At 49.2% G+C, this 26,579-nt stretch overlaps 8 protein-coding genes across 8 annotated transcripts; 3 read left to right on the top strand and 5 right to left on the bottom strand.

The window, feature by feature from the left end:
- Positions 1-226: 226 nt before the first annotated feature.
- Positions 227-3,633, bottom strand: farA (CeGAL family transcription factor; the record flags this gene model as incomplete). The annotated part of the gene is made up of 6 exons (XM_057062144.1): positions 227-275; positions 329-2,015; positions 2,074-2,995; positions 3,093-3,110; positions 3,244-3,268; positions 3,506-3,633. The coding sequence occupies 6 exons, from the start codon at positions 3,631-3,633 to the stop codon at positions 227-229; spliced, it is 2,829 nt and encodes a 942-aa protein (XP_056926106.1).
- Positions 3,634-5,942: 2,309 nt separating this feature from the next.
- N7503_002598 (mannose-ethanolamine phosphotransferase MCD4) lies at positions 5,943-9,161 on the bottom strand (the record flags this gene model as incomplete). The annotated part of the gene is made up of 4 exons (XM_057062145.1): positions 5,943-6,808; positions 6,868-7,118; positions 7,173-7,360; positions 7,416-9,161. 4 exons carry the CDS (start codon positions 9,159-9,161, stop codon positions 5,943-5,945), a joined length of 3,051 nt encoding a protein of 1,016 aa, XP_056926107.1.
- A 381-nt stretch (positions 9,162-9,542) lies between these two features.
- On the bottom strand, positions 9,543-11,255 carry N7503_002599 (putative chromosome segregation protein (Pcs1); the record flags this gene model as incomplete). Its single annotated transcript, XM_057062146.1, has 3 exons — positions 9,543-9,772; positions 9,829-10,260; positions 10,316-11,255. 3 exons carry the CDS (start codon positions 11,253-11,255, stop codon positions 9,543-9,545), a joined length of 1,602 nt encoding a protein of 533 aa, XP_056926108.1.
- Positions 11,256-11,509: 254 nt separating this feature from the next.
- Positions 11,510-12,882, top strand: N7503_002600 (protein-degrading AAA family ATPase MSP1; the record flags this gene model as incomplete). The annotated part of the gene is made up of 2 exons (XM_057062147.1): positions 11,510-11,584; positions 11,671-12,882. The coding sequence occupies 2 exons, from the start codon at positions 11,510-11,512 to the stop codon at positions 12,880-12,882; spliced, it is 1,287 nt and encodes a 428-aa protein (XP_056926109.1).
- Positions 12,883-13,757: 875 nt separating this feature from the next.
- On the top strand, positions 13,758-15,650 carry N7503_002601 (putative LysM domain protein; the record flags this gene model as incomplete). Its single annotated transcript, XM_057062148.1, has 1 exon — positions 13,758-15,650. One exon carries the CDS (start codon positions 13,758-13,760, stop codon positions 15,648-15,650), a length of 1,893 nt encoding a protein of 630 aa, XP_056926110.1.
- Positions 15,651-16,433: 783 nt separating this feature from the next.
- On the bottom strand, positions 16,434-18,586 carry N7503_002602 (putative triacylglycerol lipase (LipA); the record flags this gene model as incomplete). The annotated part of the gene is made up of 8 exons (XM_057062149.1): positions 16,434-16,573; positions 16,654-16,792; positions 16,853-17,139; positions 17,209-17,553; positions 17,603-17,670; positions 17,734-17,852; positions 17,908-18,022; positions 18,072-18,586. 8 exons carry the CDS (start codon positions 18,584-18,586, stop codon positions 16,434-16,436), a joined length of 1,728 nt encoding a protein of 575 aa, XP_056926111.1.
- Positions 18,587-20,529: 1,943 nt separating this feature from the next.
- Positions 20,530-25,269, top strand: N7503_002603 (uncharacterized protein; the record flags this gene model as incomplete). The annotated part of the gene is made up of 4 exons (XM_057062150.1): positions 20,530-21,466; positions 21,526-23,075; positions 23,135-25,140; positions 25,257-25,269. The coding sequence occupies 4 exons, from the start codon at positions 20,530-20,532 to the stop codon at positions 25,267-25,269; spliced, it is 4,506 nt and encodes a 1,501-aa protein (XP_056926112.1).
- Positions 25,270-25,593: 324 nt separating this feature from the next.
- On the bottom strand, positions 25,594-26,423 carry N7503_002604 (FKBP-type peptidyl-prolyl cis-trans isomerase; the record flags this gene model as incomplete). Its single annotated transcript, XM_057062151.1, has 5 exons — positions 25,594-25,633; positions 25,887-25,907; positions 25,959-26,019; positions 26,138-26,205; positions 26,278-26,423. The coding sequence occupies 5 exons, from the start codon at positions 26,421-26,423 to the stop codon at positions 25,594-25,596; spliced, it is 336 nt and encodes a 111-aa protein (XP_056926113.1).
- Positions 26,424-26,579: the final 156 nt, after the last annotated feature.

Consider the following 26,579-nt stretch of genomic DNA (forward strand, 5'->3'; position numbering starts at 1 on the left):
CAGTTATAATATTCGAATCATATTTGATAGAAAGAAAAATAAAACATGTCATATAAATCCCAACCTGAACGTCCTGAATCAATTCCAACAACCCCACCAGCAGAACGCCAGGCAAATTCCACCCCAACATTCCATTTTGAGTAGCCAGTAGGATGAGACGGAAAAAGCAATTCAACTGTACATTATGATAAATTTCACACAGCCAGATGGTTATAAAAGGGTCGGCCTAGGCAGCCAAATCACCGAAGCCACCATTAATACCAAAGAATTGAAACCTGACAGAATCAGTATTAGACCATGTTTAATCATAGGAAAGGGGGGAACATACCAGTCTTCCACATTCAAGGTCGTCGGCGCAGTCGGTCCACTACGAGAACTGTTGCTCCAGTTGTCATTATCTTGGCTGCCAGCGTCCAGCGCGGCACCACTCATCGTCCCATCCATGCCTTGCATCGGCCAAGTCTGTCCTTCCATTCCGAACATCTGCTGCGGGCCTGTTGGCATTCCCATGCCTCCGGGACCACCCTGCATCATTTGAGGGCTACCCTGAGATGCAGACATACTACGCCCGTGGACGGGCTGTTGTTGCGGGTTACCCATAGGCCGCTGGCCCATATTCTGAGAGGGAAGAGAGGGCATATTTAGCGTTGGATCCATGGCGGGAGGTGGGGATGTCAGCTCGGGGAAGATCGCAGTGCCGTCGGGGAAGAGTTGGTCAGGTTGGAAGTTCTCCCATAGAGATGGGGACAGGTTGGGCGAGGCACGAGTCACAAGGAAGAAGTCAGGTGGCGTGGCGGGGAGGGAGAACTGGGCATTGAAGGGGGTTGTCGGTCGTGTATTGCTCCGTGAGTTGGCGGCTCCAGAGATGGGGTCCGCAGGGCCACGGTGCATGTTGGGAGATGTCTGAACCAGAGGAGGCTGATTCAATTCCCGAGACGGTGTGACAGCCGGGGTTTGTGGGCGAGAACGCTCATATGACACGGGAGGCGTAGGCCCACCATTTGGCAAACCCAGATCCATATCATCGAACTTCCGCTTCGGCGGATCTGGTCTCTTAGGGGCGGCTGTGTTTGCATTTGCGTTGTGGTCATGCGGCCGTCGCTGATGCCGCCTGCCTGCCGCCTTTTGAAGTCGCTCCTCCAGAATTTTGTTGCCGAGGATAGACTCAAACAAGGTATTGACCATCTTCGCGACTAGCCACACCTTAGAAACATCTTTGAGAGCGGCCATGCACACATTGATACGCTCTTGACAAGTCGCCACAATTGAGGGAACTGAGGAGCGCATTTGGTACACATGCATGATCAAAGCGGAGAATAAGCTGTACACGATGAAAGCTGGGGTATAACGAAGCTCTCCGTGGCTGTGCAGATTCTCGATAATCGAAGTCATCATTCCGGCAGCTTGGAACGCAATAGTGCGCGATGGGTACGCCATTTCTTCGACTCTGTAGCTGTTAGGAGCAGAGGAAGCAGGAGGCATATGAGCTCTATGCAGAAGACAAAGCGTAGTGTAGTAATTCGAATGAAGGAGAGCAGCCCAGAAGTGGTGGTTAGATCGTTGCCAACAAACCTCCTTGGGGCAATTCTGTAACCAATCTGCCAGGGCCATGTCGGAGTGTGTGAGGTCCATGGCATTCATGCGTCGGGATTTCGATGCCACGGAATATTGTTGTGAAAGCACCAGACCCATAATCTCACACAGCTTGACATACTGCAGGAAGAACTGCACATGCACCGGATCTGGCGGGTACTCGGCTACAACGTCGAGTTCATCTTCGATGAAGTCGTCCTCTGTTACCATCCCAACATCTGAATCATCAGTGTTGATCCCAATAGGTCGGCCCAGGGCCACGGCAACTGAGCGATCCCGGGTGAAAAGTGTCCACCAAATCCTCTTCCAGAGTCTCTTGTCGGGTTTACTAAGCTGAGAGGTTTCAACACTGCGGTGCATTCCCGAACCTTGAGCAACTACCATCGCGACCCGAGTCCAGTAGAACACGTTTTTGGTCACATCTAGAAACCGTCAGAATAGAACAAAACAAGACATGGAAACGCATGGATAAAATCTCACCTTCCGGTCCTTCCCAGTACCAGCCCAGAAGCACCAAAGCCTGCACAATAGTGACCCGGTCATCCTCATAATTAGCATCATACAGCGCCTTAGCACGCTTATAGAAGGTCATCGCAGCCGGAGTGGTCGATCCATTGGCATCCATGAGCTGAGGATTCGTGCAAACCCTGGAGCCCGCCAGTAGTATGGCTTGCAGCAGCAGTAGAGACGGCGGGTTCTTTGGATCACGGTAGTGACGCATAAAGCGACTCTTGTTAATAATCGGGACAACCGGCGCCACCCATTTGAAGTAAGCATCGACCAGCTCATCACACAGTTGCTTCGGCGGCAACAAAAAGGCTCCTCTTTGGTGTAGAATGTCAATCTCCAAATTGTCGAGGTCTGTCAAGCGAGCACGCGATCCTCTGATATTCGGCGGCAGCGGGTAATGCACGACGTCTGTTGTTCCATGGCGATCCTGAACCAGTAGTGACAAGTTGGACGATTCGCCAAGGTATGCCACGCGACCGGCTTCTTTGATGGGCGCCCGCGCAAACTTGGGTTTCATGAATTGGGCATAGGCATTATTGACCGAAGCTTCCTGGGCTGCCTCCGCCTCGGACAGATCTGTGACAGGCATGCCATCGACGGCCATGCGGTTCTTGCGGTACCCAAATGCATCGTCCTTTTGGTCTGAGTCCGGGGATTGTCCTCGTTGGTCATTCGGCGGATTGTCGATCGACTCCTCAGTACTGGAGGGTCGGAAGTGAGCGACCGCCGCGTCGACTAGCGAGGAGGCTGTGTGAGGTGGGCTGTCATACCGAGTGTCGTCTTTTGCTTTGGTGGAGTTCTTCTTTCGTTTCGGGGAGGGAATCTTGCATTCGATGGAGAAGGCGACGCAATTTGTGCACGGCACACCTAGGCTGGCGGCATCGCAACGGACCTGTGTCGCAGAAAATGGTGTTTAGCTAGGGCCGACCGGGGGAATCATGTTGAAACAAATTATAATATCTCAAGGATATTTAATTTATCGAACTCACTTTTCGAGCATGGCATGTCTGCAATTCAATTTCATTGTTAGTTGTTGTTCTGGAGATAGACTCGATGCGTAGATAAGAAGGGACCGAGGCACACAACAGCCTCGGCTCTCCTCAGCCAGATCGCGTCGCAGGAAAATGAATAAGAACGTACCTCGCACGCGCGTGATGCACGTTGTCTGAGGATTAGATAAAACAAATTAGCATCTTTAAATCCTAGCCTTTTTATATAATCCCTCTTTTATCCCCCCTCTGCCTGGGAACCTGAGGGGAAGAGTGAAAACCCTGTGCGAAACTGCATCCCCCCGTCGCGCCCACTAGGCCCCCGCGACAGAACAGTGTCCCCCATTTCACAACCACCACACATATTGGACTCGGTGTTCGCTTTGGTGACTTGAATAAAACCCAGGACTCACCTTCTAAAGCTGAGCGCTTGGCCCGCAGCACCATTGCGCACGGTGATGCCGGAGGTACCTGTTGAGCCAGTGGCACTGGGGGCCGGACTACCAGCGGGATCGGTCTGGGATTCGATCGTAGTGCTCATGGCGGCGCAATCTCCATGCAGTGAGCGGGTGCACGATAGACGGAACGGTAGGGGGAGGGGGTGGAAGGGGTTGGCGAATGATATATAGGGTCAAAAGGTCCCACGTCGAGTACGAGGAATATGGAAAGGGGGGGAGGTCTGGTCTCACGCATAAACCAGCGCCACGCGATCAAATTGAAGTTCGAGGCAAGAAAAAGGACCGGAGAAGAAAAGAAGAATATCAAGAAGCCGTTGGAGGGAAAGTAAAATGGGTAGTGGCAATAGGCAGACTGAGGTCACTTGTGGAGCTCTTCCCCATAACCAAAAGATGGGATTCTCTAAGAATCACGGCCGCTCTGACTGGTTCATTTTCTCTGGCTCTATTACGGAGTACTTTCCATATAATTTACAAATTAAGCTACTGTAGATATTCAAGTACCCTAGAAAGTTCTATATTGAAATCCGTACTTAATCCCTCATACTATGGTTTCACTATTATTAATGTAAGAGATTTTCCTGCTGTAACACTACAAACCCCTGGTCCCCATAGAACCCACCTCACTTCCCACTAGTGGGCTAAATACCACCTTACTGTAAGTAGATCAAACTTGGGCCCATGGCGAGATCCATTTTCAAAAATACACCAACCTTGAGAACCCTAAGAACCTTGAGGAACCATAGATCCTTCCACACCTCACACACAAATAGATATATCTCGGGAACGTTGGAACCATCCGGCCACACCGGGAATCCGACCCGCTCAATGAAAGGATCGACGGAGGGGAATTAGCAAGCTGGAAGGGAGGCCTCAGGATTCTAGAGGGGTTCCCAAAATTAAATTCGAGATACACTAACATCACCTGTTCAAAACGCCGAAGAGCAGCCGGCAGCGAAGATTGAGATGAGAGTTTCTAACGCACAGTAAATAATCACTGGGTGAGGGACCAGGCACGCTAGGCCAAGATACCCTATTTAGAGATCCACCCGATGCCGTGGAAATAATCTTGCACATACCGTGGAGCCTCTTGCGGGGGAAGTGGCACTAGTGGTGCATTCTACGGATTTTGTGTGGACAAGTGCAGTGAAAGTACAATGGCATGATCAAGCCACAACCCCAGACATGTGTACTACTGTGATCCGAGCCCCCCGATCCTCCCGGCTTCACAATCCTTACCGCCACGCGGGAAGATGCGGGGATAGACAATTGCTTTGCATCCTTGTAATCTTGAGAGGCAAAATGAGAAATTATAAGAGAAACATTTGACATCAGAAAGTGGCTTCGGGGGTTTTGTCTGGATTTGGACACTGACCTGTGAGGTACATATACTCGTTATGCATGACGGATATATGCTGTGTCACACAGCTTGATTGTACTTCGCTACTTAGTGCATTGCTCTTGTCCTATGGCCAGCTTAGACTAATCAGCCCTGGGAACCTGCAGTGAGCAGCTTGACCTCGTGCACATCTGCGCCTACATATGTGGATGTTGACGTAGGCATGCAGTGCCCAATATACAGCCTCTCTGGACGGCTGCTACTGCACATGCCCAGGTGTAGATCATTCTACGCCCATTAAACGTCGCCTATAATACCCCTCCAATATCCATAAGCCAAGGCACCATTGCCACCTTGGTTATTCCACCTACAACTACTAACGCCTCAACCCAGAGTCATTGCGGGGACCAATCCCAAACCCGGGGAACAATAAATTACTGCGGGGGTCAAACCCGTAAATCCTTCACGAAAATGAAACAATAGACCGCGCAAAAGAAAGCATCCCCTTGCAGAGCCTACGGTGTCTTACTACCCCATCTGTCCTGATCTATCTTGTGATGCCTCGGCAACTTTGAAGAACTGGGGCAGCTTCGACCAATTACAATGCAGATAGCTCCGCATTGGTCAGATTGAGGCTTCGCCAAAGACTCAACTGACACGCGGGTCCTGGCTGTCAGGCACCAAATTTTGAATTTCTTGGTCCCGTCGTGGTCCGTTCGCTGGGGCCAGATCGACCATCTGTCATCGTGCCCTGGGGCGCTAGCTTGTGAGCTTTGACCGTTTTTGGAGGGATGTGAGATGGAACCCGCGATAGTGGAAATAGTGTCCCGGGTTATCCGATTGAGAATTTGCATGTCTATTCTGTGGTTGCGGTGAGATATATTACGAGGGGCTAGCGCTGACAGGGGTTCAAAGCATGTGCCTGCCTAGGTAGGAGGAGTCATCAATTACAAAGAATATGGAGTGGGGTTAATCATCAAGGCATGATCTATATTAACAAGGTGGCCTCGAGAAAACGACAAGATATAAAGTACATGAGTTCCATATTAAGATCGTTTATTGTTGAGCCTTTCGGTTCTTCTTGCCCTTGCTTTTGGGCTTGGCTGACTGCACTGGCTGCTCCTTGGGTTCGGATTCAGGTTCATGGCCACAGTCAGCAGCGTCGCTGACAACCTGCACTGCAGCAGCGGCCGCGGAACCAAAGTCCACGCCGCTGACGAATTGTTCACTCAAGAACTCGAGTCCTGCAACGAAAATGCACAGGATACTGGCGATGCAGTAATGGCTGATGGTCATGCCAATATCCAGCCAGGAGCCCTCGTCGCGCACGAGATAGAAGAAGTTCAGCGTCATTACGTCTGAAATGGACATGACCACCATAAACAGGGCACTAGGTCCCACTTCAAGTCGGCGGTTGAGGATGCCGAGATTGGCACTGATGATGGCAAAGGGGATTAGGATTTGGAAGAGGAGGAGCGCTCCTTGGCTGAAGGGCGCGAAGACAGGGATAAGTCGACGAACACTCTCCAAGGTGAAGGTGGAGAGGGAGGCCACATTTCCGGTGCTGAAGAAAGCCGACTGCAACAAGAAAAAGAAGAACAATGCCACGCGGGCATCAGAGACCGTGAGGGCGCGGTAACGGTATGTCTGGCCGTCAACTGTCGCGGTAGCAGTAGGTCCGGACTTCGATGTAGCCGACTTTGACGACTTGGCCGCGTTGGATCCATTATGGACATAGATGGCATGCTCAAGGCGGACCCAGGTAACCAAGGTCATGCAGAACACGAAGTAAAACAATCCCTCCCACGAAATAGTGAGAATAATGAACGCGGGCGAGAAAGTCAAGAAAATGACAAGGAGGCGGTGTAAATAGTGGCTGTTCGGGTACAGCCGGTGAAGGAATGGAAGCGCCACGGATGAGCCTGTATCGCGATTAGTCCTGTCTATGACCCGAAAACGACCCGAAAAGGGTTGGACCTACCTAGCACACCCCAACCAACGACTTGGTTACCAAGAGGCAGACCTTGTCGAGCTTGGAGGAAGGATACACTTGATCGGGTGACAAGCAAGGCGAGTAGAACCAAACCAACTTGGGTGCCCACAATGATTCGTGAGCCAACTGTGCTGACTGCTGCTGGGCTTTTAGGTGCAACGCTGCTTTTTCCAAGGATCGCATCCTCGAACATCAGGTATAGAACGCCAGTAAGGAACATCAGAAGACCACCATAGGTACTAGAAAATGAAGATTAGTAACAGCAAAAGATGTTCAATTTGTGAGATGCTCACATAGTATCAATATCCTCCATTTTGCTGACAGGGAGGATAGGGAAAATGCTCATAAGAGAGCAGCCAAGGACCCATGCCACGGTCAAGAAGATATGATTACGAATAAATCCAAACCCGTAGGCCAAGGGCCAAAGAGCACCCAAGGCAAAGCAGATGGTTAAGATTTCCCGATAGAAATAGGCTTGGACCTGTTCTGTGTCAGCTGATGGACGTTTCCCAAACAAAAATCACAGATCGACATACAAGTGCCTCCAGTACACCGAGGAACGCCAAAAGTTGCACCCCAAAGCTCACATATCCACCGAATGAACGGACGTGGCCAAGAACAATCTCACGACCAGCAATGAGAGCTTTCCTGCGCGCAAAAACTTCTTCCCAGAAATAGACAGGGAAGAACCCGTAGAAGTAATAGCGCCATGATGAACCCTGGTACAAGAACACAGAAAACAGGGCCACCAAGATAGATGAAAAGAACGAGATGCTAGCAATAGTCCGGTGGGAATCAGACGTTCCATGCAAGACGTGCAAGTCAATCACTGTGGTCAAAGAATAGGCAATCCATCCCAGATATCCGAGAGTGACAATGTTCCGCAGGAACAGCCAGTCATAAGTCTGGAGATAACGTAGACCTTCAAGTCCGAGAAGTAGCAGTTCAGAAGATAGGGCAATTGAATCCTCATAATCACCCTTGCTGATAAGCGCCTCCATGTTTGCGAAACGGCCTTCAATTGAAGTTTCACCGTCTCCAGAAAGGGGCTGGAAAGGCACATAGCGGAGCAAGGCTTCTCTCTTTTGCTGTTCCTTGACCTGGTACATTTCCAGCACGCCCCGTGTATTTGCAAGAGCGGCCAATGCCTTCTCCTCGGGGCTGCCATCGAGATAGGCCAATGGCAGCTGACCCACAGAGTTGACCGGATAGTCAACACCCACCAGGTAGGCCATTAGAGCGGCAACGTCGGCTTGTGCTACATCGTGGCGTCGAACTTGGTCGAATCCCCAATCCGACGAGAATCCATCTTCGTGTCCTGTTGCAACCCCTGGGGTGTTTGCGAGCGGCTTTGCAACACCAGAGCCCCAGGCAACCAGAGGAGTCCGCGTGTTATCCGGGTGACCATCACCGTGGCTACCCAAGTCACTCATGCCATGGTCCGCGGTGAAGATGAACGCGGTTTTGTCGTCCGCATAGAATTCCTCCACAAGGTTTGTCACGGCTTGCACACCACGATCTACTAGCTTGATGTTACTCAAGTATTCCTTGGAGTAAGGTCTGAACGCGTGACCAGTGGTATCCAGCCCAAGCAAGTGAAGGAAGAAGACCAACTTGTCCTCACGCAGTTTCCGATCCAGCTCCGGGTCGCTCTTGGCAGACTCAAAGAGCTCATGCACCTTATCAAATACCCAGGTATCCAAGTGTGATGCATCCACACTGAAGTCCTCCTCTTCTTCGCCGTAGGTATCCGCATCGACTCGACCCGGTTCCGCACCCTCCTTGAACATTGGAAGGATATCGGGGCTCCCCCAACTCCATGTGTGTCTACTCCGGTTGAATACACTGTCGAAGTTGACTGGGTTCAGCTTCCAGCCTGTTGTAACCGCCGATACATCCTCGTATAGGCCGGCAATGAGCGCAACATGTCCCGGTCGAGACTCGGTGGGGACCCGGGTGTGGGAGACGCCAAAGGTTCCATGCGAAAGGACCTGGGATCTAATGAATGGCGATAACCGGATCAACTCATCGCTTGGTTCGGCGTCGTTCTCGGGGGATGGGTCGGGGAAAGCCTGGAAGGCCTTGTCGGCGCGCAGGCCATCGGCAACGAAGAGGACCAATCGTTGAGCTGGTGCACTGGTACCTTCGGGTCGTTCGACACCATATGATCGCATACCACTCACAATGGGGCTAACGAAGTAAATGTCGAAAATCGAGTATGTATAGATCAAGTGGAAGACCACCGCTAGGGCGAGGAACCCAACGCGGCCTAGACGCGCCATGGTCTATCGATCCTCACCTCTCACGAAGGGTGACCTGGCTCAGTAGATGAAGGAATGGAATGAGGCCCCTGGTGAGCCAGAAAGAAAGGAGAAAAGAAAGAAAGAAGAGGGCAATTACAAAAGGAGGTCATCACGGACATGGAGCAATTAAACCACATATCGAATCGGCGGGTAACTTGCGGGACGGGCGGTGAAACACCAATCAAGATGCTCCAATTGTGCACGGCGGTGTTTACTTTGGTTAGCTCCTTGCTACAACTCTATACCTGTTTACATGTTTAATGCTTAAATATCTCTTGGAAATGAATTGAATTTATCGCTCACAAACTCCTTATATCGACTTTGACAATTGTCAATAGAATGCTTATATGGCTTGCAAGGCTATGCACGCGATGCAGTGCTGGACCGCCGTTTAGTCAGAGCATCAATCACCCGAGTATAGAACTTCGGCGCCTGCTCACGCTCGAAGGTAATATGATCAATCAAAAAGTCCGGTAGAATATCAACAAGGTCTCGATCACGGTTAGCGTCCAAGAGAGGCAGATACTCAAACACTGCCTTTTCATACTCTGAACTAGGCACCTTGGGGATGGCCAACTTGAAATGTAACGCTGATAGATAGTCAGTACACTGATCATCAGTAGAGAACACGAAACGAGGCACTCACTTCCGTTGACTCCCGTCTGAATACAGTCATACAAATAATCGGCTTCTCGATCCACAACACCACGAACGATCAAGCCAGTCAAGTCGCTATATAGATCTTCCTTGAGCTGTGCAATCTGTGCCGCCTGCGCAGCTCCAGCGTTGGCAGCCGCGACTGCACGGTTTGCAGGGCCGCCCTTGATAGCACTTCCAGGGATCTTGGTCTTCTCCAAGCTTGCAGCTGTACTACGCGCAGCAGCCAGCTTAGTCTGCAACGCCTTGACCTCAGTTTGGGTGGCGGCAAGTTGAGAACGCGACTCATCTGCCTGCGACTTAAGCCGGGCAATTTCGGTATCCCGTTCCTTCAGTTGCTTCTGAAGTGCTCGACTCTGTTGTCCCAGAGCTCGCTGCGCTTCCAGCTCGGACCTGAGAGATGCGACCAGCTCGTTGGAAGCTACAATGAATTAATGCATGGCCAGAAGTTTAACATTCGCTAGGAGGTAACATACCCGTAGTGACAGTCTCACACTGTTTGCGCAATTTCTCCATATTTGTGTTGGCCTCTACGACTCCAATTTCGCGAAGATTGCGATACTTGGATTCCAGGGCTTCTTGCTTCTTGGTGAGTTCACCAATCTTACGTCTCAACTCTGGTTCTCCACCTTGCTCGACATCGCCTGACTTGCGTTTACGAGGAGAGGATTCTAGTGTGTTCCGCATTGTGGACAGCCGGGATCGTGCATTCTTCACAGCGGATGAAGGCAAATGACGAGCAGGGGGTGCTTCGTCGGGAAGTATAGACTCATCTACAACCTCTGCAATAGGTTCATCATTCTGAGCTGGCTCGGCCTCTTCCGCTTCCTTCTGTCGTCGTTGAACTGCGCGCGGACGGGGGCTAGTTTCCGGTTCTTCTCTGGACTCTTCAACCATAGTTTGTTTGGGACCAGAGGGTGTATACTCAAATCCGCCATCTGTGACTACTTGCTTTGCCGCGCTGGCCGCACGGCCTGTTCGACGAGTCGGCGCAGGCTTAGCAGCTCTCGTTGCACGGGTTGTCTTTGTCGGTTTCGTTGCCTTGGGGTCCTCGTTTTCTTGTTCATGATTTTGTTCATCGACAGCTTCATGCGTGACCTCCACCTCCGTTTGTGTCTCTGGGGCTTCAGAGGTGCGACTACCGCCGCGTGGCCGTCCTCGCCGACCAGTCTTCTTAGCCTGGGGGGCCTCGGTTTGTGCAGCTGTAGCCGACTCTCGTTTCTTGGCTTGGGCTGTTGGCTGGGATTCGGCCGCATTGTCGTTCGATGTACGCGGTCGGCCTCGTCGTTTCTTGGCGGGAGGTTCGTCAATCAATTCTTGCGCAGGAGCGCTCCCATTCCCCGTCACCTGCATTAGGTCTTCATCATCTGAGCCCGTAAGTCCAGATAATTTCGTAGGAGCTTTCCGTTTCGGCATGACGTGCAATTGAAGTAATTCTGTTGCTATGGTGTAAATCGCTGGGGACAAAGTGCTACGCGCGCCGCGCGAACATCAACAACGTCTCCGCCTTGAACATGTGACATTCCGAGCCACGGATCGACCGCGCCACAGCCCGATTCATCTCAGTCATCGGGGAAGTTCTGTTTCCCCCCGTACTCGGTGACGAGGCCTTTAATCCCTTTAATTATTTGTCGCATTCTTGATATCTGCATATTTGCAGCTGCATCGCCATGTCTCCACAAGGTGACCGAAGCGGTCTCCCTTGGGTACGGTTTGTCCAAGAACTGGGCATGATGCTAGTTACGGTGAGTACTCGATCCACAAGTCCCCGGTTTAAGGGTCCAACGTACCTCCCATCTGCAAGCCCATAGGTATCTAACTATCTGTCCAGGGCATGGTCGCATATGGTGGCGTCAAACTAGTTCTAAACCACCTCACGCCTCCGGACCCAGAGAACCAGAAGAAAGAGGAACAACGGCAGAAGTCAGCGGCCATCTTGCGCAGATTATATGGAGACGATGAATCCAAAGGCGGCGTCCGAAAAAGTGAGCTAGTTCTCAACCAATATGAGCAAGCGATCGCTGCGGAGCTCGTGGACCCGAAAGATATCCCCGTTCGGTGGGACGACATCGCCGGCCTCGACGATATTATCAAGGATCTCAAGCAATCTGTGATTTGGCCATTGATGTACCCGAAACTGTTCGCCGCAAATCCTGCCACTCTTAGAAGCGCGCCGTCTGGTGTGATCCTTGAGGGACCACCTGGTTGTGGAAAGACTATGATCGCTAAGGCGCTGGCGGCCGAGAGCGGGGCTTCTTTCATCAACTTGAATATCTCTACATTGACGGATAAGTGGTATGGTGAATCCAATAGACTTGTTCGAGCGGTCTTCACTCTCGCGCGCAAGGTCCAGCCTTGCATTATCTTCATTGATGAAATCGATGCGCTCCTTGCGAAACGGTCGGAACGGGATCATGAAGCAAGTGGAATGGTGAAGGCAGAATTCATGACACACTGGGATGGTCTTCAGTCAGAGAGCTCAACTGAAGGGCGCCAGCGAATCGTCGTCTTTGGAGCCACTAATCGTAGCGACGCTATTGATAAGGCCTTTATTAGACGTCTGGGCGGTAAGCCTATCGAGGTGAGACCTCCAGATGCAAGAGGCCGTGCGATCCTTTTCAAGAAGCTTCTGAAGAACGATTTTGTGGACTGGGAGGACTTGGAACTTGAGGAAGAGAAGGAGGATTTGATGAAGATGGACATCAGCGAATTACTACAGAAGCCGTTGATCCGAAGAACAGAGGGCTGGACCGGCAGCGATATTAAGGATGCATGTGTCAGAGCAGTCAACACCACCACACCTTACGAGACCATCGAGGCGATGTTGTTGACTGGTAAAGATCTGAACCAAGTGGCCACAGAGGAAGTGCTGGATCCCGTTCGCCTAAGCAACTTCTTCAAAGACGTTGAAATCAAGCCCATGCCGGTGAAACTACCAGTTGCACCATTCAAGATGGTGGCCGAGGAGAGAGAGGATTGGTCCACCGAATCTGAAACCGCCTCAACTGAAGCCTACTCCATGCGGCCCGAGTCTCCCGAGTGATGACATGTCTTTTCTTCATTTAGACCATCCATGTGACTTTAATTTTCTCCTATCAACCTCTTTGGGACGCTGTGCGAAGGAAGGGGTGTTATTTCATGGGAAATTCTTATCATATTTACTTGTTGCTGGTCACCCCAGTGGATTGCAATCTCAGTTATGGCAGGACCGCTTTGTGCATAGAATTATTCTGATCTATTTCATAGAAATAATTGGATTAGGGTTTGGATTACGATACAATATATGTCTTGTTTATCGAGGCTCATGTTAATCAGCGGCCTTTGCGGGCGTCTAATGTATAGATAGAACATCTGGCGGGTACCGGGTACACACTGTTTGGTGAGACTGAGCGTCAACGTCATGTACAGTACCCCTACCTGTGTGAGCGGCGAAATTACCTGCCGATCATCTACCAGCGTCTCCCGAAACTACCCCTGCTTTTATGGTAGATCTTGACATTTCCCTCCTATACAAATTGCCTCAAAAACAATCCGATTCTAACTTGTTGCTTTTTGGCTTTGTCCGCTTCAAGTCGGGGTTGTCCGTTGTGGGCCGTTATCGTCACGACGGCCACGCCTCCCTCTACCTCCTATCGCCTCATTGAGCCACCACTCCTCACTCCACCCTCCCCGCTTCCTTCACTCTAGACAACAAATCTTCTATATAGAAACCCGAGACCATTGTGGGACGCATACAATCTGTTTGTTCGGCTTGCCCCATCCTTGAGGCCACGAATGCGACACGGCTGGTGGATGACGAATGGGTCTCTCCTAGGAGACTACTGATGGCAATCAGTGCCTTGGCAGCACCCACACTTCCAAAGGGAGCCTTCGACTCGCATCCTTGGGAGCTGACATCTTCGGACCTCACTAATAGGAATGAGTTCCCAAAATAGCATTGCCAATGCTTCCATGAGCTCCAATACAGTCGGCGCAAGCTCCACCTCGACCTCCGCGGTTCGATCGCGCCCTCGCCGCCTGGTGTCCTTCATGGACGACGAAGATGACACCTCCACTAATAACGGTCATTACGCATACCATGACTCCCAGCCTTTCACTTCGGGACTGTCCACTACGCTTCTACCGGAGGGAAACACTCGTTCTCGCGGCGCTACCCCCTCGCCGCTTTCATCCCGTGGAGCATCGCCTTTGCCCATGAGACACCCCTCCCGAGTTACCGAGTCAGAATATCGCAGTCGCAATGAGTCTACATCACTGGGTTGGAACGGATCGTCTAGGCCGGCACAGGGAGGATCGGACTTCCTAGACTCCCCATGGTCTTCGCTCCAAAACCTCGCGTCGTCGGTTCTAGGAAGCAACACAGGACGCAACGCAGCGGATAATTCGACAAAAAAACACCCGAGGAGGAAACCGTCGCGATCCGACGCATATACCCGGAGTACCCCCAGAGCAAATCTTCTGGCGTGGGGGCCATCCGCGCCCGCTTCCCCAGATATTGGAAGTGGTACCAAGGAGGAGCGGCAGGCGCTAGTGCAGGCGAAGAAACGGGAAGCATTGCTGCTCGCAGACTCTGATTTGATATCAGGCCGCAACTTTCGGCATAAGAAACGCGACTCGGGGGATTATTCTGATCAGGTAGCCGACCCAGATCACGATGAAGACGCGCTGGCGTATATTCATCACGTGCAAGCATCGGATAGCATCACAGGAGTGACGATCAAATATGGTTGTCAAGCTGCTGTCTTTCGAAAGGCGAATGGTTTCTGGCCTAACGATAACATTCAGAGCAGAAACACGGTTCTATTGCCAGTTGATGCATGCACCGTGAAGGGTCGACCCATCGGAGAGAAGGAACGCGTGGATCTCTTGGGGTGTGATTCTGAAGATGGGACTGGCAGCTGTATTGCGCCTGCAGCAGATCATACCGATAGGCCGGCAACAGAACGCAGAACTTCCGGTCACTCCGAATCAGAAACCAACAAGATCTGGAAACACGAGTCCTGGGTGCAGATAGAGGGATTTCCAACGGCCATTGAGATCGGACGTGTTCCGCGAAGAGCTTTGGGATTCTTCCCACGAACGCGCCGGAAATCTATCTCATACACTGATGCGGAGCCTCTTTCGGTGATCTCATCACAAGCCCCAACGCGTTCCCCATCTCCGTCTGTATCGGCCCAGCTTAATTCCTCCCAAACCACACTCCCAGGCACCCGCCCTCTTGATGGTGACCCGCCCAAGCCCAGTGGCTCGCGTCCGACTCGTCCTAAGCATCGTCGTCAGCGCAGCAGTATCCATCTTTCTGGAACCGGCGTTGGTACTCTTGACCGTACATCGGCCGCACCCGGGCCTGCTTTAGATGGACTAAGCAAATTTTTTTCGCAACACATACCCCAGCTAGCGCCCCCACCACCACTATCAGACCCCCGCCGACCATCTTTCGGCTCTGAGGGCACCATGTCTAACGCCTCAACAGGCCTAGAAAACATAGGTGGAGCGCTCGAAGGATGGGTTCGGAAGGTGGCAACGCGTGCCAAAGCCGGCTTCAATGACATGCAAGGTTCCCCAACCCTATCAGCATCTGGCCGAGGTCGGAGTCCAGGTGTGTGGGGCATGAACGATCTAATCGAGTTGGATGATGCCTCAGAAGGTCGACGGTCTCCCAGCGTCTTAGGGATGGCGAGAAGACCAGAACCAGTCACATCTTCCTCATCCTCATCTTTCCGCCCCACAGCCTCCACCTCCGTTACGAGCAGGCCTCGTGCGACTGGCTCGGGCCCCAGTGCATATGGTGTGAGAACCAAGGATGATTGAGGTGTTTGGTCTTCACTGCAAGCGTACATAATAGAAGCTCTTGTGTATGTGAATCTATTGGATAGTTCACAGATGTTGCATGTTTTTTTTTCTCTTTCTCCTTCAAATCTCTTGATTCCTCATGAGCGGCTTGGTGTTTTCATTTATTTCTCTCGCATTCCCACTACCCCTCTCACTCTGAGTCGCTTGGTGGCCCTCCTCATTATAATAGGGAATTGTTGAATATACCATCCTCTTTGGCTGAATACTTGCAATTTTGAAAAATCCAGGCAGATAACAAATGTAGAGAGATTTACCTAGTATACACGGAACAAGGAACAACTTTGTGCTCGTAAAGCTCAAATCTTGAATATGCACAAGAAATTTAGGAGCTTTTTATTTGAACACCACAAAATTAGTTGAACACCCTCACTAACGTATTCAAAGTAGCGCAGTATCCAAGATTCAGAGGGTAATATTATTGAGCACATACCCAAGTACCTATTTGCTCACGTTACTCTATTGACTACGCTGGAATGTGAAGGTGGTTAAAGAGTGACACCCGTTACACTTATATCATGACTTTAATGAAGCGTCATCACGTATATTGACGTGTATTAAGCGAGGTGATGCAATGTACTCTAATGCTTGAGATGGCGGGTTTTCTGAATTACAATTACTGTACCATACCGAATATAGAAATAGAGTGGTGTTCAACTAATTTTGTAGTGTTCAATTATCGCGCTCCGAAATTTATATCCCAACCTTGTGATTGTACTTTATTGTCGAGCTAAACTATTCGCATCACCGCGCAATGCTGTTAATATACTGCATTCCTGCGACACGGTAATCATCTGATTCAATGTAGCTCTCATCCCGCGGAAGACGGAAGACAAAGTTAGTGGCTTGCGATGAGAATTGGGGCCAAGTCGGAATGTTCGGTACTAGAATAATCTGGGTAAGCAATAGATCTGAATGGTGATTTCCCAGCAATCTATGGAGAGATGGAGGTTACAGGACTTACTTCCATGACCATTGGGATTCAAATCTGCGGCAAAAGAAGTCCACATCCGTGCAGCCATTTGTCCAAGTGCCAATCGGCCAGGTAAATCTGCTCCCAGAGAGGTGATATTTTGGACTGGGTTCGCGAAGACAAAAGGGATCTGTGTCAAAAGTGAGCTTCAGTGCATACGTACAATCTAGAGTGGCAGGTTAGTCTGTACCTCTGCAAAATGCTGCACCCCGATCAATGAACTAGTGTTCAAAGCGGCCACGTCCCATCGGTATGAAAACACATTATTCTCGAAATCCGACATAGTATGCGCCAGCATTCGGCGAGGCGCAACCATGCACAGATCTCCGGCTATGGATTCATATCGCTTGTACTCATAGCCTAAAGAAGGCCAAGTGGTGTTGCCCCAACCGTAAGGGCAACCGATAGCAGAAATATTAGGATAGTAGCTCAAGATATCAGTGGCTTCTTCACTGGAAAGTACCCACCGCTTCGAGGCTGGTGAAGTATGTTAGCTGTGTGAATCATCACATATATGATCGTGGCGTCAAGTAAGGATACACTAACAGACAAGCTGTGCAATAGCCTCTTCATCCGTGTTGACTCCCGTTGTTCCAAAGCTGGTACCTTCATCGGTATTGGTACCTAGAAGGATGGGAACCTTGGCGATTTTGCCCTCTCGATAACTGATTTGTGGGTATTGTGAAATGAATATATCATCAATAGTGGCAAACCACTCCAGGCCAGCGTAGGCAACGCTATAAAAAGTTTCGTATGGGAGATCACGGAGGCATTCGAGGGTGTTTGTGGTGTTTGAGCACCCGGCTCGCTCGACAATTCCGTCATACATCGGTTGGTGCCATTCGGTCCCGTTGTATGGAGGTCCAACGGCGTTCCCGGAATCCATTATGGCTGCAATCAATCTTAGCTCAACACCAATCAGTCACCAATTAGATCTTACCAGCTCTGAAAAGGCCTTCATTATCACCACCATTGGTGACTAAATGATCTCCGACACTGTAAGCACCGCTGTTCAACTAATCAGCGTCTTTGTATATTCCAATATCGCAAATGTGGCTCAATGATACTAACGCAGATTCGCCCCATATAGTGACTTTGTTGGGGTCACCGCCAAAGGCTTCAATATTCTTTTTGACCCAGTGCATGGCAATGCGCTGGTCTCGTAGTGCAAGGTTGGTATTTCCTTCAGCCTGGCTCGATGTTATTGACCACATAAGGTTTTGGGTGAGGAATTAATCGACTTACTCGCACTTCCTTCGAGTCCAGGAATCCAAAGGCAGCCAGCCGGTAGTTTATTGAAACACCAAGCACTGGCTTGCCATTCTCTGCACTCTGCTGAATTATATAACTCATGTTGTACCTACCGAAATTTTAGCTCAGAATGTATGCAATTATGTATGCGCGCTGACCTTGGATCAGCAGTAGATCCTTGTTGCCATCCACCCCCAAAGATCCAAAGGAGGACCGGTAAAGACTCTTCACTGTCATTTTGGGGCCTGATAACGTTCAAATTTAGACAATCCTCGTTCAGTGTAACAAGGCCCTGGTTGACCAGATTCGTGGTGTCGGATCCATATCCAGGACAATCGTATCCGTACTCAGTTGCGTTGTAATAAACTTCACCAGCGTGAGACTCGATACCAGCTGCAGAAAGGTCATATGCCCCGGAGTCGCTATCACTGGACGCGTATTTGGCCTTCAGTTCCGCTGGTGTGAAACGGACTGGCTCATCGGCAAACTTGACACCTAGAAAGAGATCTTGGTTGAACTCAGGAAGGGTACGACCGACGAATATTGTTTTGTTATGTGCATTGCTGGAAGTGAGTGTAGCCGTTGGCGGTTCATTGGAACTTGTCTTCCTCGTTGATAGAGGGGTGGAGAATGCCAATGAAGCGAGGGACAGCCATAAGGCCAAGAGATGCATAGCTACGAATTTTGTTCCTTAGCAATTCCACTTTCAAGGTAGGTACGCGAGATCTCTGTGACGAGAAGTGGGACTCTTAAATAGTCCCCCCCACCCCTTTACCTACCATAGCCCACCCCCAATGGGACGCAACCGGAAGAATATTTTATGCAAGCCATGATATCCTCCGAAGGAAATTGTCCTGGGACAATGTTTCATGTTAAATCGAAGTTTGGCATGGAAGATAACCCTTGTAGATGATGTAGAGAACGCTCATAGGTGGGAAAATTGAGCTGGGGAAAATGGGGAAAATGGGGTAAATAGAGCGGGGTGAGATTTTTGACAATGCTTCAATAATGCCTTGATATCTGATAAAAAAAGAATCGAGGCCCTGGGTAGCCTGCAGCCGTAACCTATTCAATGCTGCCTATGACAAAGGAAGTATTGACATAGCGAGCCATCTGGCTACACTGCTAGCGACAGAGAACAATCACTTTCGGTGCCAATCGTTCGGGCACTTGGCGTGTCGCTGTGCAGGGCAACAAGCGAGCGATCATCTTAGGTACCAGAGCCCGGCGCTTTGGCTGCAGCTTACATGTACATAAAACCTTAAAATGACAATATTGAATGTCGATATTGGGTCGATCGCCAGCATGGTAGAGAAACATACTAACGATCCTGTCGAACCACGACTCCCAAGGTTGTTGATCACGGTAGGTGGCCACCAGCTTAATCTGAATGTTGTGTTATATACTCTGCTTTTGATGTTATGGCTTTATTTTTCATTTTCTCTTCCCAAATAATACAGTCCTTTATTCCTGAATGACCTGAACACTACTGCTAACCACATTAGGGAAAGCCTAGTAAATTCAATTCAGAGAGTAATGTTATTGAGTACATACCCAAGCACCTACTTGCTCACGTTATTTTGTGGACTACGCTGGAATGTGAAGGTGATCAAAGACTGATACCCACTAAGCTTACTTATATGATGACTCTAATGAAGCGTTATCTCGTATATTGAGGTGAATGAGGCGAAGGTGATGCGATGTCCTTCGATATTTGAGATAGTTGTTTTTTCCTGAATTACAATCACTGCGCCATACTGTACCAGACATAGAAATGGTGTGGTGTCCAACCAATTTTGTGGTGTTCAAATAATGAGCTCCCTCCATATATATCAACGCGGAGTTCAACCTCGTCATCCTCTGCTGGTCTACATTTCCATTCCAGGTATGTGAAGCCCCTGCCTTGACTTGATTACCGGGGAAGCCTGGCTTTTTTCAACTACAGACATCTACTTTTTCTTCCTGAGACTGCTCGTCTCAAATTGGAAGAAATCGCGCGAAACTTTGGAGAAGAAGTTGCTGTTCACCTCACAGATGAACCTGATGAAGAGAAGGCTCAGATTGACCATCGTCTAGTTCAGTCAGGTTTTCCGCTTTCTGCGAGGTAGGGATTTGCCAATAATAGAGAGAAGAACGTCATGCCACTGCCGCAGACGGGGCTGAGCAAAACCTGGCGAAGGCGGAGTAGGTCCACGAGTATATTGAATATATTGCTCATGGACTTGAATTCTAATAAATCTTCTCAAGAATTTCAAGGCCTCGCATCGATCAGAAGCGGAATAGCCTTCTTTCGATCATACATAAAACTAGTTTACTATCAATCCGCATCCGCAAACCATAACTAGAGAAGCTTAAAATAGATGGAAAATCACGGGCGTGCTTCTAGCCAGTAGATCCTCTGACTAGAGGGCTATGCGCAAAGGTACGTAGACACATCTTACCTAGAGTGGTATAGTCCTGATTATCATGCATACACAGCGCATCGCCGGCGCTAACTCGTTCCCACTAACCCCTCAGTTCAAAACATGATCCCATCCCATATTTAATATCACATTATGTCCAAAAAACATTGATCTGAAATCTATAGCATTTTTTCTATATTCCAGATAGCAGATAATGGATAAATTCAAAAAATGGCGAAAACAACGAAAACCGATCACCTACGTGCCAGAAACTCCAGATCCAACTAGTGAAGTGTTGGCCCCACCACGCTACCAAACCAACCCTTCTCCACTACCTGTTCCAACGTCCGCATTCAAGTTTGGTCTTAAAACTATCCATGAGTGCTCTGATGCGGTCGTCGATATTTGTTTTGTACATGGGTTGACCGGCGATCGCGACAAGACCTGGACCGCCGTCGGCCAAACCACACCATGGCCAAAGATACTACTTCCTCCCAAACTCAATGCCCGGGTTCTGATGTATGGATACGATGCAAATGTCGCACGAAAATCAGTCGTGTCGTCGAACCGTCTCATCAATCACGCACAGAACCTTTTGGGGGACTTAACAGCGGACCGAGTCTTTTGCAATGCTTCCTCTCGTCCACTGATTTTCGTCGCTCATAGCCTTGGAGGTCTAGTGTGCAAAAAGACTATTCTTCTCTCACAAAACGCCGCCGAGCCTCAGTCGCGGGCTCTCTTCGATTGCCTCGAGGGAATCGCATTCATGGGAACACCACACAGGGGAGCTTGGATGGCAGATTGGGCCAAGATTCCTGCTTCAGTGTTTGGCCTTGTGAAATCCACGAATGTGATGCTGTTAGACATATTGCAACGAGATAACCAGCTTTTGGACTCAATACAAGTCGATTTCCTGACTATGATCCGAAGAGTGCGAGAAAGTGGTCGGGCAATCGGTATTGCCTGCTTTTTTGAAGAACTTCCCTTCCCTGTCATTGGAAAGATTGTGACTGAGGAATCTGCGACGTTGGATGGTTATGATATCTACAGCATTTATGGCAATCATCGTGATATGGTGCGGTTTGGGTCAGAAGAGGATCCTGGGTTCAAGAGGCTGCTATGGAAGCTTCTTACTTGGACTTCACAAGTCGGTAAAACAACCTTGTGATGCATGTGGCTTTGAATTTGAATTAGCTGACTCTTTTCGAAGGTGACAAAACAAAAGAAAAATATACCTTTGGTGCCGAGGATCGTGCCTGTCTAAAAGATTTGCAAACAACCAATCCCCGCGACGATAAGTCTCGCATCGAAGCTACAAAGGGTGGTTTGTTGAGGGACTCGTATAATTGGGCTCTAGAAGACAAGAACTTCTTAGACTGGCATCACAGAGTAAAGGGTGGAGGAATCTTGTGGGTCCGAGGAGACCCGGGGAAAGGCAAGACCATGCTTTTGTGTGGAATTATCGATGAACTCTCGAATATGAACACAGGATTTATCTCATTCTTCTTTTGCCAAGCCACCGATACACGCTTGAATTACGCAACGGCTGTGCTGCGGGGGTTGATCTATATGTTGATTGATCAGGACCCATCCCTCATTTCTTATGTTCGACAGAGATATGACGAATCAGGAAAGCAACTCTTTGAGAACCCAAATGCATGGCATGCACTGTCGGCAATATTCATTGAGATGTTACAGCATTTAGAGGAGCCCTGTTTGATAATCGATGCCTTGGATGAATGCACCACTGGGCTGTCTTCACTGTTGGATCTCATAGTTCAAGTCTCGTCGACCCATCCCCATGTCAAGTGGATTATCTCAAGTCGAAATTGGCCACAAATCAAGGAGCATATGAGCATGATACCAGATAACCAAAGGATGGCACTGGAGATGAATGAGAGTTCTGTGTCCGAGGCGGTCAAAATATTCATTTACGATAGGGTGCAGCACTTGGCGAAGCTCAAAAGATACAGTCAGCAGATTTTCGACGCTGTCTATTCCTATTTGCTATTGAATGCACAAGGGACGTTCTTGTGGGTTGCTTTGGTCTGTGAAAGGCTAGCCACCATACCCCGCTTGAGGACCATCGAAAAGCTCACTGCTTTCCCACCTGGACTTGATGCGCTGTATGAACGAATGATGCAGCACGTTTGTGAGCACGAAGAAGCTCCTCTTTGCAAAGATATACTTGGCCTAATTTCCACCACCTATAGGCCTATCACAATCGATGAGCTGACAGCTTTCATTGAATTGCCTGAGTACGTCTTGGAAGATGGGTATGAGTCGTTGGAAGAAATTATAGGATATTGTGGATCTTTCTTGACCGTCTCGGAGAACACTATCTTTTTTGTACACCAATCTGCAAAGGACTATTTGCTTGAGAAGGCCAAAACCGAAATAATGCCTGCTGGAATGGCAGCAAAGCACAAGTTCATCCTTGAGAAATCTCTTGCCATCATGGATAAGGAACTTCGACGAGACATTCTCTCCTTGGGGAAAACAGATGGCTCTATCAACCCAGTATATGAAGAAAACATGGCTTTGGGTCCACTTGCAACAAGTCGATATTCATGCATTTATTGGATTGATCATCTGCAAGATTGTGACCAAGGAGCGGCTACTCATGATTATCTCCAGAATGGCGGCTTGGTGCACGAATTCTTTTCGATAAAGTTCATATTCTGGTTAGAAGCCTTAAGCCTCTTAAAGAGCGTTTCAAAGGGACTTGAAGACATGCTCAATCTTGAGGCTTTGACTAAGGTAAGTCTGTTGCTAATTGCTTCCATGAACATCATTTGACTAAAAATGTTCTTATGAAGCCAACACCACTCTATGGTCAAGTTTTCGATGCATCACGTTTCTTCCGTTACCACAAACATATGATTGAGCATCATCCTATGGGAATATACAACTCTGTCCTTCTTTTCACTCCCACGTGCAGCAGAACCAAGGTCTTTTTTCAAGAAGAGCAGCCAGAATGGGTGACGATAAAACCCGCCATTGAAAATTGGAGCCCGTGTCTTCAGAACATTGCTGCTCATGAAGTTGGTGTCAGGCATTTGGAATGGGCACCCGATGGAAAACGGCTCACGTCATTGGGGGAAGAGGGTTCCATCAAGCTTTGGGACTTGGCAAGCGGTAGCTGTTTGTCATCCATCCAGGCACACACGGTGTATGGCACATCGATCAATTGGTCCCACGACGAAAAATATATTGCTTCGGCCTCATATGACCGCCAGATCAAGATATGGGACCCAGAGAAAGAGCAGTGTCTATTGACTCTGCACGGACATGAAGGTCCTGTGAAAGCTGTCTTTTGGTCACAAGATACAACACATCTTGTCTCCGTATCTTGGTCTCTGAAGGAAAGAGACTTTTTCGAGTTCTCCCCATTGACCATCAAAGTTTGGGATCGAATAGTTGGTCAATGCGTCCTGACACTTGAAGGTGATGATAGCCAGATCCGCTCTGCTTTCCCTTCATACGATGGAAAAGGCATTGTTACTGTGACATGCGATGGTATAATTAAAACTTGGAATGTTTTCTCCAGTCAGACGATATCAACTCGGAATCTCTTCGCTCAGTTTGGTAGTCTCAGCCTCTGGTCTCAGGATGGGATGAACCTCATCCAATCGGATTGGCTCTCTAACACGGTCAGGATTTTGGACCCTGTCAGTTGGAAGTCCATTGCAACGATGAATACAGAAAAAGACATACGTATTACGTATCTTGCACTGTCACGTTGCGGTGGACTGCTTGCCTCGGCGTCAAGGAAGGGTCCAATCGTGATCTGGGATTTGTCTACGAGAAAACAGGTGTCAATACTTGAAGGCCATTCTAAATCCGTTCGTATTGTGATTTGGCTGAGAGATGGGACACTTGCGTCCGCATCCGATGACATAACTATCAAAATCTGGAACCCATCTACTGGCCAATGTCTCTCAACTTTCCAAGGCCATGACAGTGCAAGCTCTCTACTCTTGTCAGCCGACGAGAAACAACTCATATCAGCTGGTGAATATGGCTCGACCATTAAAATATGGGACTTGAATTCGTCCACGACTGTGAAAGATCATTCTCAACCCGTGAGCAAGATCATCTGGTCGATTGACGCGAAATGCTTTGCCTCATGTTCAGACAGGGAAATGAAGATTTGGGATCCATCTACAGCAGATTGCCTTTTGACGAAGAACCACGGCGGCACTATTTATCAAATTTGTTGGTCAGAAAATGGACGCCTTGCGTCCCTTTGTTCAGAAGGAATTCTCAGAGTATGGGATTTATCGACTGGTCAGTGTTCCGTGAGTATAGAGTCTGTTGAACCTAGCGCTTCCTTGGCCTGGTCACAGGATGGATCAAGGCTTCTATTAGCCTCATACGACAGCCTCGTTAAGACATGGGATGCAAACTCTGGCCAGCACTTGTGTACTTCAAAAGTGGACAAGATTGGACATGTTGTGACATGGTCGCATGATGCAACAAGGTTTGCCTCCACTGCAGACAATTGGAGCATTATGATTCATGATGCATATACTGGCAGTGGTGTTTTACATCTCGAGGGACATCAAGGTCCAGAAGTCGAAGAGATTCCCTTCTTTCTGAGACGGCCCGTTGTCATGTCTTGGTCACGCGATGGAACGCAACTCGCCTCCGCAATGGGCTCGACTATCAAGATCTGGGATCTAACATCTGGCCAATGTACCTTGGTGCTCGAAATCGAACAAGATTCAAGAGAATTCCACTTCCACTTTCCTCGTGGGCCCTTGTTTGGTGAACCACACTCTGGTTATCTGCATACGAAAGTCGGCTCCTTCAATATTGGGCAGTATGTGAATTCGGCAACAGATGCTTCAGCGAGCCTCATTTGTTCCCCACAGCCGATAGGGTTCGGTCTTAGTAATTGCCGCCGCTGGATTACCCATAACGGGGTTAATTTTCTAGCATTACCATTTGACTATGTCCCAAGCTGTTCCGTTGCAATAGCCGTATCAGGTAGCACCGTGGTACTCGGGTGCGTGACAGGGCGCATATTGATATTGAAATTCTCGAAAGACATTTCCCAATGATAGCATGATAGCACGATTTCTTGTTACAGAAAGATTTACGGAGTTTTAGTATGAAATCATGTGGCTCGCCACCGTTCTGAATTCCGGTTTTCACGATTGATCAAGCTGGATGAAAGGAGCTTTTGTTGGTTGGGATTTCGCCCCCCTAGACTCTAGTCCACCGCTTCATCACTCAAATAGCGATTTTCATATTGTGGCTCGGACGAAACTGTCTAAGCACGCTTTCCACCGATGCTGACGAGCTCAACCTGGCTGTAATGGAAAATATTAGCTACCAATTCCTGCTTGGTCCTAAAGCTTTGCCGGACCCTATAACTAGAGATAGACCACAACTTACAAGACAAGATCCGCCTTGGGGGGGGATGACAGGAGGGAATCCGCTATAATAATTTAGTATCTTGCAGAAACTAGATGATTGTGCATTCCCTATAGATATTGGGCTTTCGAAAGCATGCGAATGGGGTATTTGTCGGGATCCACATATAGATCGGGTGCTATAACGTACCGCTCGCCGTAGGCCATGTCGCTGCGTTAAGTCAGCCACATGATATTTTCATGTCGAGAGAGGAAAACTTACTAGGGGATTTGCAGGAAGGCCTTCTCGCCCAGGCTCATCTGGGGAACGCCAACGTCCCAACCTATACGAGGGGCATTAGCAATTTTCGAGCTCTGTGATTGGAGGATTGAGGTCATTCTGGAATTTTTTATAGGTATTCGATGTGGAGGTATTCGGTCGGTATAGGGGGGCTAGCGCACCTTTAATGAGGCGTCCAACGCCGATCTTGCTAGCAAGAGGAGTACCGCGGTCGTAGGAGCTGTCAAACCTATTGACGAAGGAGCATATTAGCAGGAGGAAGACCGGACAATTGACAATAACACGTTATTCTGATGCTCACTTTGTGCCCATGTTGTTGGGAGCCTTCGGGTCATACAGACAGCCGGTGTAGTGCATCTCGATCATGGCACCGATCGCGGGGAAGTCGACCTTGTTTCCAGCCGAGATGAGAATCTTCTCAAACGCCTTGAGACCTTCGACAGCCATTGTGAAAGTAGATTTCGGTAATGGGGTAAATTTGATTGAATAGAAGTAATTGATGACAGAAGAAGAAAAACGAGGGGCTCCGAGAGCTTTATCCGCGTTTTCTCCAAGTGGGTCTTTGCCCTCACGACGTAATAGCCGGCAGCCACTCACAGTCAG

This window comes from Penicillium pulvis, assembly GCF_028828015.1.
Source record: "Penicillium pulvis strain IBT 33274 chromosome Unknown contig_12_segment0_segment0, whole genome shotgun sequence".
NCBI lineage: Eukaryota > Fungi > Ascomycota > Eurotiomycetes > Eurotiales > Aspergillaceae > Penicillium > Penicillium pulvis.